This window comes from Aquarana catesbeiana, linkage group LG13, assembly GCF_042186555.1.
Source record: "Aquarana catesbeiana isolate 2022-GZ linkage group LG13, ASM4218655v1, whole genome shotgun sequence".
Taxonomy (NCBI): Eukaryota; Metazoa; Chordata; class Amphibia; order Anura; family Ranidae; genus Aquarana; species Aquarana catesbeiana.
In genome coordinates, this window is record NC_133336.1 from 13,761,299 (window position 1) to 13,777,185 (window position 15,887).

General features: G+C 44.8%; 1 protein-coding gene across 1 annotated transcript; it reads right to left on the reverse strand.

The window, feature by feature from the left end:
- Positions 1–2,123: 2,123 nt before the first annotated feature.
- On the reverse strand, positions 2,124–15,619 carry LOC141117753 (tyrosinase-like). Its single transcript, XM_073610768.1, has 4 exons — positions 14,765–15,619; positions 12,861–13,074; positions 9,480–9,621; positions 2,124–2,356 (listed from the first exon to the last, which is right to left on the reverse strand). The coding sequence occupies exons 1-4, from the start codon at positions 15,557–15,559 to the stop codon at positions 2,173–2,175; spliced, it is 1,335 nt and encodes a 444-aa protein (XP_073466869.1). The 5' UTR covers positions 15,560–15,619; the 3' UTR covers positions 2,124–2,172.
- Positions 15,620–15,887: the final 268 nt, after the last annotated feature.

Sequence of the window (15,887 nt, forward strand, 5' to 3'; positions counted from 1 at the left end):
AATAGGAATCAATAACTCTACTCAGCTTCTCTGAAATGCCTCCATTGCCGGAGATAATTGGTCTACCTGTAGGTGTAGTGGAATTTTTATGGATTTTGGGTAGACTATAAAAGGTAGGCACCCTACGGTGCTTAGTTCTAATAAATTCAAAAAGATCTTTGCATTTAGTCCCACCTTCATAAGCTCGATCCACTATCTCATAAAGGTTTAGATTGTACTTATTTATGAGTCTAGTAGGAATGGCCGATACCAATTTGTGTTATCCAGAATTTTCTTACACATCAGAGTGTAGGCCAGGTTGTCCATTAGGACAACATTACCCGCCTTATCCAATGGTTTGATTATGATGTAATCATTGTTACGTAGGGATTGTAGAGCTTGGTTTTCTTCCATTGACAGATTGGAGGGAGTGTTCTTCCTGCTGGATAGCCTACAAATGTCTTTAATTGTCTGTTTTAGAAACACAGCAACACTTGGGTTCGTATTTAGAGATGGAAATCTCATAGAAGGTTTTTTTTTTAACAAACTAGTGGTGTTTTGTGTTGATTTGTTTACTTCCTCAAAAAGTTTGTCAAGATCTAACTGATCACTCAAATCAGATGTATTACTCTCCTGAAGAAGGAGTGTCAAATCGCATACAGCTTTAAATTCTCTCACGCTATCTTTTGACCAATCGGTGTTATCCAAATCTACGCTTTTTTTTTCATATTGGCTTTTTAGCATTAGTTTACAAGCAACTAGATGTAGGTCTGTCACTATTTCAAAGAGGTCCAAATTTTGAAACCATTCCATTGTAGCTCTGGCTGTATGTTTAGGGTCGTTGTCCTGCTGGGAGGTGAACCTCCGCCCCAGTCTCAAGTCTTTTGTAGACTCTAACAGGTTTTCTTCTAAGATTGTCCTGTATTTGGCTCCATCCATTTTTCCATCAACTCTGACCAGCTTCCCTGTCCCTGCTAAAGAAAGCATCCCCATAACATGATGCTGCCACGGTGGGGATGGTGTGTTCAGGGTGATGTGCAGTGTTAGTTTTCCACCACACATAGTGTTTTGCTTTTAGACAAAAAGTTCAATTTTGGTCTCATCTGACCAGAGCAACTTCTTCCACATGTTTGCTGTGTCCCCCACATGGCTTCTCGCAAACTGCAAACGGGACTTCTTATGGCTTTCTTTCACCAATGTCTTTCTTCTTGTCACTCTTCCATAAAGGTCAGATTTGTGGAGAACACGACTAATAGTTGTCCTGTGGACAGATTCTCCCACCTGAGCTGTGGATCTCTGCAGCTCCTCCAGAGTTACCATGGACCTCTTGGCTGCTTCTCTGATGAATGCTCTCCTTGCCCGGCCGGTCAGTTTAGGTGGACGGCCATGTCTTGGTAGGTTTGCAGTTGTGCCATACTCTTTCCATTTTCCGATGATGGATTGAACAGAGCTCCGTGAGATGTTCAAAACTTGGGATATTTTGTTATAACCTAACCCTGCTTTAAACTTCTCCACAACTTTATCCCTGACCTGTCTGGTGTGTTCCTTGGCCTTCATGGTGCTGTTTGTTCACTAAGGTTATCTAACAAACCTCTGAGGGCTTCACAGAACAGCTGTATTTATACTGAGATTAAATTACACACAGGGGGACTTTATTTAGTAATCAGGTGACTTCTGAAGGCAATTGGCTCCACTAGATTTTAGTTAGGGGTATCAGAGTAAAGGGGGCTGAATACAAATGCCCCCCCACACATACACACACTTTTTACATATTTATTTGTAAAAAAAAATTGAAAACCCTTTATCATTTTCCTTCCACTTCTAAATTATGTGCCACTTTGTGTTGATTTATCACATAAAACCCCAATTTAAATACATTTACGTTTTTGGTTGTAACATAACAAAACGTGGAAAATTTCAAGGGGTCACAGTATCTCAATCAAAGTCAAATAAGTAGTGATTTCAAATAAAGACTGTATTGGTAGGTTTCTTTTCATGATTGTAATTCTTTAGTTAGAGTGTGTTTATGATTTACAAAATAAGAAAGAACTGGAAAGAAATCATGGAGGATTTTTGAAGTGAAATGATTAGACAGATTTGATATGAGAGCTTGGTGTGGTTCTGAGGTTACACACTCGTTCCCATCACACAAGGAGCAGATCCCAGTCTCATAAGACTTGCTTCAAAGGCGCATTACATCCCCTTGTATTTAGAGTAGATGTATCCAAATCTGGTAGAGTTTCGTAGGAGGTCTTTATTCCTGTAACACGGGAAGTACGGTGTGGAGCACTCCTCAGGACCTTGGCCTGGCTGGTCATTTTTAGGGTACATGTCTGGAGTTGCTTTGTTGTGTCTGAGAATCCATTCCTCCAAGATCCTACAAATATTGATGAATATGAGAAGATATGCAAAATCCAGACAAAAAACAATGAGGGCTGTACTGAAAGAAATGCAAAAGTGGGCATAACTTTTTTATTAATTTACATAGGTCATTCAAATCTCACATGTTGGTAGAGTAACTATTCTTAGGAGCTCTTCTTCTGTTTCATTAAATGTAAATAATGGATTCCAAGCAGAAGCAATGTGCCAACATTGAGGTCTTGATAAAGGAGGGGTGCAGGTTGTCCGACGTCCACAGAAGGCTACAGATTGTTTACGAAGATGACACCTTTGACAAGAGCAATGTCTACAGATGGATGAAGAAGATTAACCACTTGACCTCTGGGAGGTTTTACCACTTTTATGACCAGGCATTTTTTTTTGCTTTTCAGTACTGCGCTACTTTAACTGGCAATTGCGCGGTCATGCAACGCTGTACCCAAATGAAATATATATAATTTTTTCCCCCTCTAATAGAGCTTTTTCTTGGTGGTATTTGGGATTAATCTGGGATTATTTTTTTATTATATAAACAAAAAAACACAGAAAAGTGTGAAAAAAAAACAATATTTTCTACTTTCTGTTATAAAACATATCCAATACAAAAAACAAAAAAAAATGTTCATAAATTTAGGCCAAAATATATTCTGATACATGTCCTTGGTAAAAAAACAAATCCCAATAAATAAATGTATGTTAATTGGTTTTGCGCAAAAGTCTGCAAACTATGGTATATACAGTATACTGGAATTTACGCAGCTATAGACGCTATACTGTAATGGTGGTGATCAGCAATTTATAGTGGGACTGTGATAGGGTGGCCGACAAGCACTGGCTGGGAAGGTCACTAACTGACACTGAAATCGCTAGTCACTAATACAGTGATCAGTGATAATACTATTCACTGTACTAATGACACTGGCTGGGAAGGGGTTAACTTCTAGGGGCAATCAAGGAGTTAATTGTGTGCCTAACAATGTTCAATGTGTGTAATGTGCGCTGCTTTTCAGGGAGAAGAAACAGGCAGATCACTGTTCACAGTAATCCAAAGTTCTATGTGTGATTGGCTACAGTAGGTTTCGGAGGAAATCATTGGCTGAAATCTGCTGCCAAAACAACTCGTGCTGTGTCTGATTATGGCAGGCAGGGCCGGACTGGGAATAAAAACCAGCACTGGAAAAAAATTCATACCAGCCCCATAGCATTATTATACCAGCCCAAGATCATTATGTCATTTTCTTATTCATAAAAGGGAATACTGTGCATTTTAAAGCACATTTGAAGAGTGTATTATATATATATATATAGAGAAGACAGATATGAAAGCACATAGGGCTTTATATATAGCAAATGCCATTTAAAAGTGGAGCAATCATCAAGTGGGACACCAGGAGTATGGGGGGGGACTCTGGTGAGAGACCACCCTCCACAGAAAGAATACACTAAGGTAAGGGGGGGTGGGTTACTGATATGAGGAGGAACCTTTATATCGGTGGCCCCTTACATTATTGTATTCACTCCCCTCCTAACATCAGTGACCCCCCCCCCCCCTCAGACTGGCTTGGCGTGGCGCTATCACTAACCTTCTCTCAGGTGCACCATGCAGGGCTCAGTCAGTCGGCTTAAGCTTGGTGGCTCTGGTTTTATCCTATAGTCTCCTCTCCACAGTCCACACACGTCTGACTTCTCCCATGACCCCCATCCTGGTGGCACTCCCACTTTTGACTCCTCTCCAGACTCCCCCCCAGACTGCAGACATGATATAAGACAAGAGATGGTCAGAGGTTGCGTACATATTACAGGGGATGTCAGAGCTGTGGGCATCATACAAGAGATCAATGCAGCCTCATCAGTGCCCATCAAATGCAGCCTCACTGTGCCCATCAAATGCAGCCTCACTGTGCCCATAAAATGCAGCCTTACTGTGCCCATCAATGCAGCCTCACTGTGCCCATCAATGCAGCCTCACTGTGCCCATGAAATGCAGCCTCACTGTTCCCATCAATGCAGCCTCACTGTGCCCGTCAAAGTAGCATCACTGTGCCCATCAATGCAGCCTACCTGACTGTGCCTGTCCATGCAGCCTCACTGTGCCCATCCATGCAACCTCACTGTGCCCATCCATGCAGCCTCACTGTGCCCATCCATGCAGCCTCACTGTGCCCATCCATGCAGCCTCACTGTGCCCATACATACGGCTTTACTGTGCCCATCCATGCAGCCTCACTGTGCCCACCCATGCAGCCTCGCTGTGCCCATCCATGCAGCCTTACTGCATACCTCCATGCAGCCTCACTGTGCCCACCCATGCAGCCTCACTGTGCCCATCCATGCAGCCTTACTGCATACCTCCATGCAGCCTTACTGCACCCATTTATGCAGCCTCACTGTGCCCATCCATGCAGCTTTACTGTGCCCGTCCATTCAGTCTCACTGTGCCCATCCATGTAGCCTTACTGTGCCCATCCATGCAGCCTTACTGTGCCCATCCATGCAGTCTTACTGTGCCTGTCCATGCAGCCTCACTGTGCCCACCCATGCAGCCTCACTGTGCCCATCCATGTAGCTTTACTGCATCCGTCCATGCAGTCTCACTGCACCCATTTATGCAGCCTCACTGTGCCCATCCATGCAGCTTTACTGTGCCCGTCCATGCAGTCTCACTGTGCCCATCCATGCAGCCTTACTGTGCCTGTCCATGCAGCCTCACTGTGCCCATTCATGCAGCTTTACTGTGCCTGTCCATGCAGCTTTACTGTGCCTAACCATGCAACCTCATTCTGCCCATCAATAAGCCTCACTGTGCCCATCCATGCAGCCTTAATGTGCCTGTCCATGCAGCCTCACTGTGCTCATTCATGCAGCTTTTCTGTGCTCGTCCATGCAGCTTTACTGTGCCCATCCATGCAACCTCATTGTGCCCATCAGTAAACCTCACTGTGCCCGTCCATGCAGCTTTACTGTGCCCATCAATAAGCCTCATTGTGCCCATTAATGCAGCATCACTGTGCCCGTCAATAAGCCTCAATGTGCCTATCAATATGCCTCACCAGTCAGTATCTGTATTACACACAGCGGTCTCCCCGCTGTATCACGGAGCTGAGTCTGAAATGTACTTCGGCCACACTGTGACAAAAGTCCCGCCCTCCTCCTAGACCAGCTCGTGTGATAGGCAGGTCTAGGAGGAGGAGGGCGGGACCCTTGTCACAGCGCGGCCGAAGTACATTTCAGACTCAGCTCCATGACACAGCGGGGAGATCGCTATGTGTGACATATAAACAAGAGGGGAGGAAGGAGGGGAGCACTGCAACCAGGGCCGTCTTTAATATTGATTGGACCCTGGGGAAAAACTTTCTTGGGCCCCCCTCCCTGCAGTTTTTCGCTCTCCACCTGCTCTGAGACGTACAATAAATAGCAGCTAGACTCAAAATCCGTTTACTGAATCAGAACAGGCAGTGATTGCGATTGGTTGCCAGAGGTTACAGTGTATGATTACCGCTCACTGACTGGTTGCTAGAGGTTACAGCACACATTACAGCTCACTGATTAGTTGCTAGAGGTTACAGCACATGATTTCTGCCTGTTGATTGGTTGCTAGAGATTACTGTACATCAACACTGGTTGCTAGAAGTTACTGCACATCATTACTGCTTACTGATTGGTTGCTAGAGGTTACAGCACATCATCTCCTCACTGCCTGCACACCATGGACTGCGGAGGTGAGGGGACCCATTAATAGACAGAAAACTCCTAGGACTCCTGGGACCAGTGGCAGTGCTGGGGGGAGGGGAGGGTGGGATCAATGGCAATGCTGATTTTTTTTTTTTTACGGACTACCAATATAAAGAGGAGCTTTAACACTGGTCATCAATGTAATATGGGTTTATACTGAACATTAATGTAATTTCGGTTTACACTGACCACTAATGTAATATGAGCATTCACAGTAATCACCAATATAAGGAGGGATTTACAGTAACCACCAATGTGAGGAGAGATTTACAGTAACCACCAATGTAAATAGGGATTTACACTGACCACCAATGTAAGGACGACATTCACACTGGCCACTAGTGTGAATGAAGGGATTCTACACCAAGCACCAATGTAATGAGAAGATTTACACTGACCACCAATGTAACTGAGACATTTAGCCTGCGTTCACATTTGTGTGTGTCGGGAATGCATGAAAAATCACTTCCCTGACACAGCAGAAACGTGCCGACCCTTTTAGCAGGTACACAGCAGTGCCATTAATTGTTAATGACACCCTCAGCCATCTACTGACATGTGTCTTGGCACCGTGTGATTTTGAAAAAGGGTTTGGAACTTTCTTCCACATTTGTAGCGCATAGCCACAGCTCAAAGCGCCCCCAAGCAGGCAGCCTACCAGGAAACGTCCTGGTATCCCGGTAGGCCAGTCCGGCCTTGACGGCAGGGGGGTGCATGCATCTGCACCCCAAACCCGTACACAAGCCGGCAACATACATGTATGTTGCCGTGCCTGCAACTGCCGCCTGATCGCAGTATATTTAGTATGAGCGATTGCCAGGAGGTTAAAGAAGGGGAAACCAGCCTTGAAGACCAACCACATCTAAAACATATAAACATTCTGTAGCCTTAAGTAGATGTCAGACGGCCTGCCCTCTTCCTTTGTCAGGAACTCGGTGACAACATGTTGATTCTGCTTGCAATCCATTATTTACCTGCAATGAAGAAGAAGAAGAGAAGAGGAGCTCCTACAGAGGAAGAGTTACTCTGCCAACATGTGAAATTTGAACAACCTATGTAAGTTAATAAAACGTTTAGGCCAACTTTTGCTATACTTTCGGTACAGCCCTCGTATTGAATAAAAAAAAAAAAAAAAACACATACCGTATATACTCGAGTATAGTCAAGTCGAGTTTTGCAGCACATTTTTTTGTGCTGAAAGTGCCCCCCTCGGCTTATACTCGAGTCAAGCACTTTTCTGCAGCAGAAAATGTCATTTTATGAACCGACTTTGGGGCCCCGTATCTCAGGGCCACTTGGTGCCAGAAACCCCAAATTTGGTGTGCAAACCCAGTGGAACTAGCACCACAACATAACATTGTTAGTCCAACTGTGTTAGCACACCAAATTTGGGGTTCCTAGCACCAAGTGGCCCCGAGATACAGGACCCCAAAGTCGGTTCAGAAAATGTCATTTTCTGCTGCAGAAAAGTGCTTGACATTTTCTGAGCCGATTTTGGGGCCCCGTATCTCAGGGCCACTTGATGCTAGGAACCCCAGCTTTGGATATATTGTGGTGCTAGTTCCATTGGGTTTGTCAACCAAATTTGGGGTTCCTAGCACTAAGTGGCCTTGAGATACGGGGGCCCAAATTCGGTCAACTGTGTCCATCTGCAGCAATGTCATTTTGGGACCCTTTGGGTCCAGAGACCCCAAATCTTGGCTGCAGCTACTGGGCATCTAGGAACCCTTAACTACAGAGTTTGAAGTTCGGGGGACTTATGGCTGCAAATGGGCACAGTGAGGCTGCAAATGGGCATTGTTGACCCTCTTTACCACTTACAGTAGCTGCGCATTTCTCACCCTAGGCTTATACTCGGGTCAATACGTTTTCCCAGTTTTTTGTGGTAAAATTAGGTGCCTCGGCTTATATTCGGGTCGACTTATACTCGAGTATATATGGTAATACTTTTTCTAAAATTTAGAACGTCAACATGGAAACTGCAACTTAACCACTTCCCGCTCAGTCTCGGCATCCTTTTAACCCCCTTTCCTGCCATGGCCAATTTTCAGCGCTGTTACACTTTGAATGACGATTGCGCAGTCATGCAACGTTGTACCCAGATGACATTTTTTCACACAAATAGAGCTTTCTTTTGGTGGTATTTAATCACCACTGGGAATTTTATTTTTTGCTAAACAAACAAAAAAAGACCAACAGATTTTCTTGTTTCTGTTATAACATTTTGCAAATAAGTAATCTTTCCTTTTCACTGATATGGGCACTGATGAGGAGGCACTGATGGACACTGATGAGGCTACACTGGTTGGCACTGATAAGCTGCACTGATGGGCACTGATGGGGCTGTACTGATGATCAGAATGTGCTGACAGCCTTGCCAGTTATCGGCACTCCTTTCCTTATGCAGACACAGTGTATGAGGAAAGAAATGCCGATAACTGACAAGTCTGTTTACATGTGATAAGCTGTGTTTGGACACAGGGTAAAGGGCCGCTTTACCTCGATCTGTGGTCATCTGTGTCCAAAGAGGTCACAGAGCGGTCACAGAGGGGGCAGGGTTCTGGGAGGACGTCTATGGACACCTTCTCAGATCTATAGTACCGCGCTGTAGCCGTCTTTTGGTTATAGCGCAGTACTAAAATGGTTAAAAGGGTCTTTACACCCAAGGGAGGGAGGGTGGGAAGGACTCCCCGATCATGTGTCCACTGTGATTGGCTGTCACAGTGGTCACAGGATCGGAGCAAGTCCCACTATAAAATGGGGGATCTGTCTATGACAGCTTGGTCATTGTTCTAGGAGCATGCAGTGAGTTCACTCTCAGCACAGAGACCTTGGCTGCCCATGGAACCAAATGTGCAGCCTGTGGATGTTAAAGCTCATCCCCTTTGTTGCTGCACATATGCATTACATGGGTTCCAAGGGGTAAAGAGACCCTGTCAGGTTTCTAAAGATTTCAAACTGGTGCTCCCCTGCAATATAAGACAGAGTTTTCTCACCTTTCTGGCCCCTTTTCTCCTACCTCTCCTCTGTTCCAGTACTGAGGCCTCAGAAAACCTCTCCATCATTCTTCATTTTCAGAGGCCTATGGCTGCCCACCAACATTCTGGTTTCTTTGTCAGACCCCTACATCGCTGCAAGGCTCAGTCAGTATTAGGAGATGGAGGATTGAGTTGTGAAGGTACTGTAATGACATTCATCTCTAGCATTCTCATACAACATGTTCCCACTCAGACCCGTAGTATGTCTCCCGTCTCTGACAATTTCCTGTCGCTCTACCAATACTGAATATAATATATGGCCCTTTGGTGATGTCATAGGCCGTAGTTGAAGGCCCATGTGTCCAGTAAGTTGCCCACCACTAATGCAACAGATTTAGTGATAAAACTTACTTGTCAATAAAACAATGGTGCAGTACAAATATAGGATCGTTGCTGGAGAGTGCAACCTCACCCATCGTCCCTCCAAGGAAGTTATGGGCCAGGTTATGCATGCCAGTCTGCTGCGTTACCCCGTCTTTAGGATTTATAAAACCTACAAAGATCATAATACAATATTACAGTCATCTGGTTACATTTCCTTTCAAGCTCCCATATCCTGCTCTTTTCCCTTATTGGGTTTTGGGTACCACTAGCTAACTTTGATTTTGGCAAATAAAAAATGAAAATAAACATGGTAAGAAATGATTATGAATATCTGCATCTAGAATGTGACATAAACCCACTGCTGATTGCTGGGGGGATTTATTGTCGCTGGGGAGGGTGTAGTGTTGTTGGGGGAGTCTATTGTTGGGGGAAGATCCACTCTTGGAGGGGCATCTATTTCTATTGTTATTGGCTACTGTGGGATCTATTGTTGCTGGGGAGGATCTACTGTAGAGGGAGGCTCAATTATCAGCGCAGTGGCACCACCCCCCTAATCCATGCTCCCGGCCCCTAATTTACATGCAGGGTACCGGACGCATGAATTCCAATAGAGCTTTTTTTTTTATTTGAAGCATATTATTAGAGCCTGAGGCTGTAATTGGCTTCTAAAAAGGGTGGTGCCCTGAGCTCACCCTGTTGTGTGACAATAGTGAATTAATATTCACTATTGTCTTCCTGATTCTCCTCCCAGCCAATCAGGAAGCGGGTCTTGAGACCTAATTGACCGAGGATGAGAGGCAGAGAGAAGCCGCCGAGGAGGAGACGCCGAGCAGGAGACACCGAGGAGGAGACGCCGAGCAGGGGACACCGAGGAGGAGACAATGAGGAGGAGACACCGAGTAGGGGCCCCTGAGGAGGAGCCGCCAAGCAGGGGACACCAAGGAGGAGATGATGAGGAGGCGAGCAGGAGATGACCTAGATGGGGTAAGAGCGGGGTTTGCTGATCGATCGAGCAACTGGAGGGGTGAGGGAATTTGACTGACGGCCCGATTGACCAAACAGGGGGGTGGGGAGTTTGACTGATGGACCGACCGGGGGGGAGGTGGCTTTGGGTGGTTTGTTTGCTGCCAATAGTGCCCCCCCCCCCAAAAAAAAATGGAGCACCAGCCGCCACTGGTATTAATGCATTACTAAACAGAAAAGCTGCGCATGCAACTGCACAAAACACAATTCATAGTTACAAAATATGCCTACAACATGCAAAAGCCAATTGTCCTTTCTAGCAAAATAAGCATGTACAATATGTATGCAATAAGTAAACTAAACAGTTACTCCAGGGATGGAATCAAGATGTAATGTCCATCATGGTTTTTTGCTCAGTCCAACGCAAAACGTCTCCAAAGTCCTTGAGCTTCCCATGTCTTGCCTCTTTGTCTTCCAAACCAATTCTGTTCTTTTTCCTCACATGCTTGTTTCAAAAAGTCCTAAACTCCTCCCCCCAACTACCACTTACATCATATCCTGTCCTTTGCTTTGCTCCTAAACCAATCAAAATGGTTTATTTGCATATCCATAGGGGGAGCCTTGCTTCTTAAACACCTCATGGTCTTAAAATCTAACTCCATACCAGTTCTATAAAATCATTACAAATAGCCATGGTAACACATACCATCTCTTTATTTTATACCATCATATGGAGTTAGATTTTAAGGCCATGTGTTGTTTAAGAAGCAAGTTTTCCCCTATTGATATGCAAATAAACCAGTTGGATTGGTTTAGGAGCTAAGCAAAGGACAGGATATGATGTAAGCAGAAGTTGGGGGGAGGAGTTTAGGACTTTTTGAAACAAGCATGTGAGGAAAAAGAACAGAATTGGTTAGGAAGACAAATGCCGTGTACACACGATCGGACTTTCCAACAACAAAACCATGGAATTTTGTGTGAAGGGTGTTGGCTCCAACTTGTCTTGCATACACACGGTCACACAAATGTTGGCCAACAATTACGAACGTAGTGACGTACAAGACGTACGTGATTGCTCCATTATGAACGCTAGTTTTACCAGACCGACCGCTTCCGGCTCGTCCTTGATTCCGAGCATGCGTGTTTGTACTTTGGACTTTTGTCCGACGGACTTGTGTACACACGATCGGAAAGTCCGACAACACACATTAGTTGGTGGAAAATTTGAGAACATGCTAACCAACATTTGTTGACGGAAAGTCCGACAACAATTGTCCGATGGAGCATACACACTGATTTTCCGCCAACAGCCTGACATCCAACATTTCCCGTCGGAAAATCCGATTGTGTGTACGCGGCAAAAGACTCAAGACATGGCTGTTGGAAGCTTGAGGATTTTGGAGACGTTTTGAGTTGGACTGAGCAAAGAACCATGAAGGACATTACATCTTGATTCCATCTCTAAGTTGAGCAACTGTTCAGTTTACTTATTGCATACTTATTGCACATGCTTATTTTGCTAGAAAGGACAATTGGCTTGTGCGTGTTGTAGGCATATTTTGTAACTATCAATTGTGTTTTGTGCAGTTGTATGTGCGGCTTTTCTGTTTAGTAAGGCAACGATACACTACAGAGGTCTAAGTTTCCTTGGCTTCTACCACAAGAACCTTTAAAAAAGATGTAAGCAAAACAGGTCTATTGTTACTCGGGGGGGGTGTCCATTATTGCTGGGGGATCTATTGTTGCTGGCGGGATCTATCATTGCTGTGGGGGAGGTCTAATATTGCTGGGAGTCTATTGTTGCTGGGGGTATATTGTTGCTAGCAGGATCTATCATTGCTTTGGGGGGTGTCTATTATTGCTGGGGGGCTCTTGTTGCTGGAGGTCCATTGTTGCAGGGGGATACTATTGTTGCTGGAGGAGACTAACATTGCCAGTGGAGGGTCTATTATTGCTGGGGGTCTATTGTTGCTGGGAAGGAGGTCCATGGTTGCTGGGGGGATCTTTTGTTGCTGGCTGCAGGGGATCTATTTTGCTACCGTTTGTTGTTATCCTTTACAGATTCTATACAAATTATTTAGCACCACAAAATGATCCTTAGTTATGTATTCTCTAAAATAAGTGGTACTGGGGGGGGGGGGCGAGTAGTGAAATGGAGACAAGGGACAATACACAGAGGTAGGTAGGGGCGGAGACAATGGGTTACTCAGGGGAGGTTCCTGCGCCTAAGCCCTGCATAAACCCAATAAACTTGTAATGAATTCACTTTGAAGAGATTTCCTGTCACTTCCTGTTGCCTCTCCCAGAAAGGAAGTAAGGGGAAATTTCTCCAATGGTACAAAACAAAAAGTTTCCTACTCTGTCAAAAACATCAAAACATTGTGTTGGCTAAATACACACACATTGTAAGAAAAATGAAGTAAAGTTACAAAACTTCTTGCCCACCTTCTAAGTCATTACGGAAGCTTCTCTTTGCTGTTCTGTCGTAGGGAGGGAGGTCAAAATCTTCCCATTTCAAAGTTTCCTCCACATCTTGGAAGGTGGGCAGGCTAGGGGCATCAGGATTAACGCCAGGCTTCCTATGCAGTTTTTCCATCTGATTCTGGTCGTCAGCACCCAGGCAGTAAGCTTCATCATAATTGTAACCGCTGCAAATAGACTAAAGGAAAGAAACATTACTAACCTTGTTAGTAGAGAGGGGCGAATGCTTTTTTTCTGAATTTCAAAAACATTCACAGCTTTTTTGAAGCAGTTCACTAAGCTTGTGTAGTGCCCTCCTCTACTTAGGTTGTTCGGTAAAATTTAGTTTCTGGCTTCACTGCAGTCAGTGGAGCAGTGATCTATTGTTTTTTTCTGGATTTCCAAGCTGATTGATTCCTCCCACCTGCCTCCAGAAGAAGTTTCCTGAATATAGGGCAAGGAGATTCAAATGACCAGTATGAATACCGTATTTATCGGCATATAACACGCACAGGCGTATAACACGCACATTCATTTTAAGAGGGAAGTTTCAGGAAAAAACTTAAATTTTAAATAAGGAACTTTGAAGCAAAATAAGGGTCAGTGCCCATCTGCAGCCTCACAAGTGCCATCAATGCAGCCTTATTAGTCCACATCAATACAGCCTCACCATTGCCATCAATGCAGCAGCCTCACCATTGCCATCAATGCAGCAGCCACGCCATTGCCATCAATGCAGCAGCCTCGCCATTGCCATCTATTGACTTCCTATTACAGAGGCCGCCAAGTAAACAGGCAGGAGATTCTCACTGTATGTAATCTGACGGCACTTGTCCCCCCCGTTGCCTCCGAGGCAGCTGAAATTGAAGTATTGGCGTATAACACGCACACGCTATTTGCAACCGATTTTCATGGTGAAAAAGTGAGTGTTATACGCCAATAAATACAGTATTTATCATTCCCCAGCCAATCCCTGGAAGGAGGCATCCAGAAGATGGTTGTGGAGGTGATAAATGTTTGTGATGGCTTTCTAGAGTGTTCTTTCCTCTCCAGGGAGGGTTCCAGTTCTCTTGGGGCTGCTGCCCTAGGACACAGTTTATGTTTATTATTTCCCAGCCAATCACTGGAAGGAAGTGTCCAGAAGGTGGTCGGGAAGGTTATAAATGTTTGGGAGTCCTTTCTAGATTGTTCTCTCTTCTCCAGGGAGAGTTCTTCTGGGGCTGCTACCCCTAGGAGAGAGTCATTGAGACAAGAAATTCCAGTCTGCGTCTCAGCAGGAGCTGAGCTGAGGGCCCCGAGGACATTGCTAATGGATTGTTTTTCTGGGGGGCACCGTCCTGAAGTCCTGGTCTGGATAAGAATCTTTTATCTCTCTTACTGAGTGAGGATCTACCTGTGGATGCTGGGAACAGCCAGCTCCTGTGAGTCAAGACCTTGCTGGGTGTGCAAGTGCTAGAAGGAAACTAGACTGGGGCTGCTTTATAAGAGTCCTAAATATACTGGTCATTTCATGTTACTTCCAGGAAAGGCTGATTTACGGAAGATTAATATGAAGCTTGTCTCCCGATTGACTGCTATTATAGTTTTGGAGTATCCTATGAACCTAAACCCTCCTCCTGTTCAAGTTCTTCAGCAATAAATAGTAAAAAGACATCCCCTGGACTGAGCCTGTATTGTTGGTGTGCATGGAGCTGGGCTTGTGGATGCCTCAGTTCTACTGTTAGAGAACCAGTCTATTTCAGCGATCCTTTGGGGGGTGAACGCTACACATATAATGATATAACCCCTCCCCCCACCACCAAAAAATACACCTAAAAAACAATTAAAAAAAAACCCATAAACTTAAAAATATTTATTTATCCTAAAAGTATTATCGTAATTCGGCTTACCTTCCAAAAAGCAAAATGGGAGTATTGACTGAGATATCCTTGCACGTCATTATCCCCGAGGAAGTCATTGGTGCAGATTGAGCAGTTTTTGTCTCCTCTCCAGTCCCAATAAGGAAGGGCAAAATTTTCGTCCCCCGTCAAGAGCTGAATTTGTCTCTCCAGGAAGACGAGGCCCAATCGATGCCAACCGGGAAAAGCTGGACTTTGATGGGCGTAGTTGGTTCTATCATCAAAGGTCCCATTCTGTAGAATTGCCTTTATAGAGTAGTAATGGATCCAGGAATACACATCATAGATGGAGGCATCAACAAACTTGTATGTGTCCTTGTGATGGCGGTCTCCGGTGTAGAGGATGACAAAGTCCTGACTTTTTGTGGTTTTAGCCAGCACTAAGTAGCTGAAGAATCTTTTCCTTTCAAGCAAAGAAAGTTCTCGAATTTCCTTGCGCACAACAGTGTTTTTGCGGTCGCATTTGTTTCCGAAGTACCCGTGCCTGCAGTCACCACAGTCGTAGCCGCTGTAGTTTCCAAAGCACTCGCAGGTTTTGTTGAAGTAATATTTCGGCCAGTCCAAGCGGTCGTCATCATACTGGCGTACTCGGCCAGCTGCAAAGATAATAGGCACGACCCAGTTACGGCATTTGCCATGATGCGACCTAGAGCCACAGGGGCTGCCGTCCTTCCAAAGGGGGCAACAGGTTTTTGTCCCAAATGTGTCAGGTGTGATACAGGCCCGTGGGAACTGACCCTGGACCAAATTACAGCAAAGAACGAGGAAAACACAGAGGACAATCATGGTTCACTGCAGGAAAATTGACCCCTGGGGAAGACAGCGGGACCGGAGTGTTTGGGAATTCCAGTCTAAATAAAAAAGAAAGATATTGTAAAATATGGGGACTGCAAAATGCATGAAAAACATTAAAGGGTAATGATAATGTACATTCAGCAAGTAGACCATGCACATGTTTCCTCTTTGTTGCTCCATAGGTGATTCCATATCACTTTGCAGAGAATACTGGGATTTCCAAAAAAGATCCAGCACTGCCTGCTCACTTTTTGACTGCCTCTCTCTAACTGCAAATTCTTGTAGCACTCTATGAGCAGGAGACAGGAAAAGGGCTGTA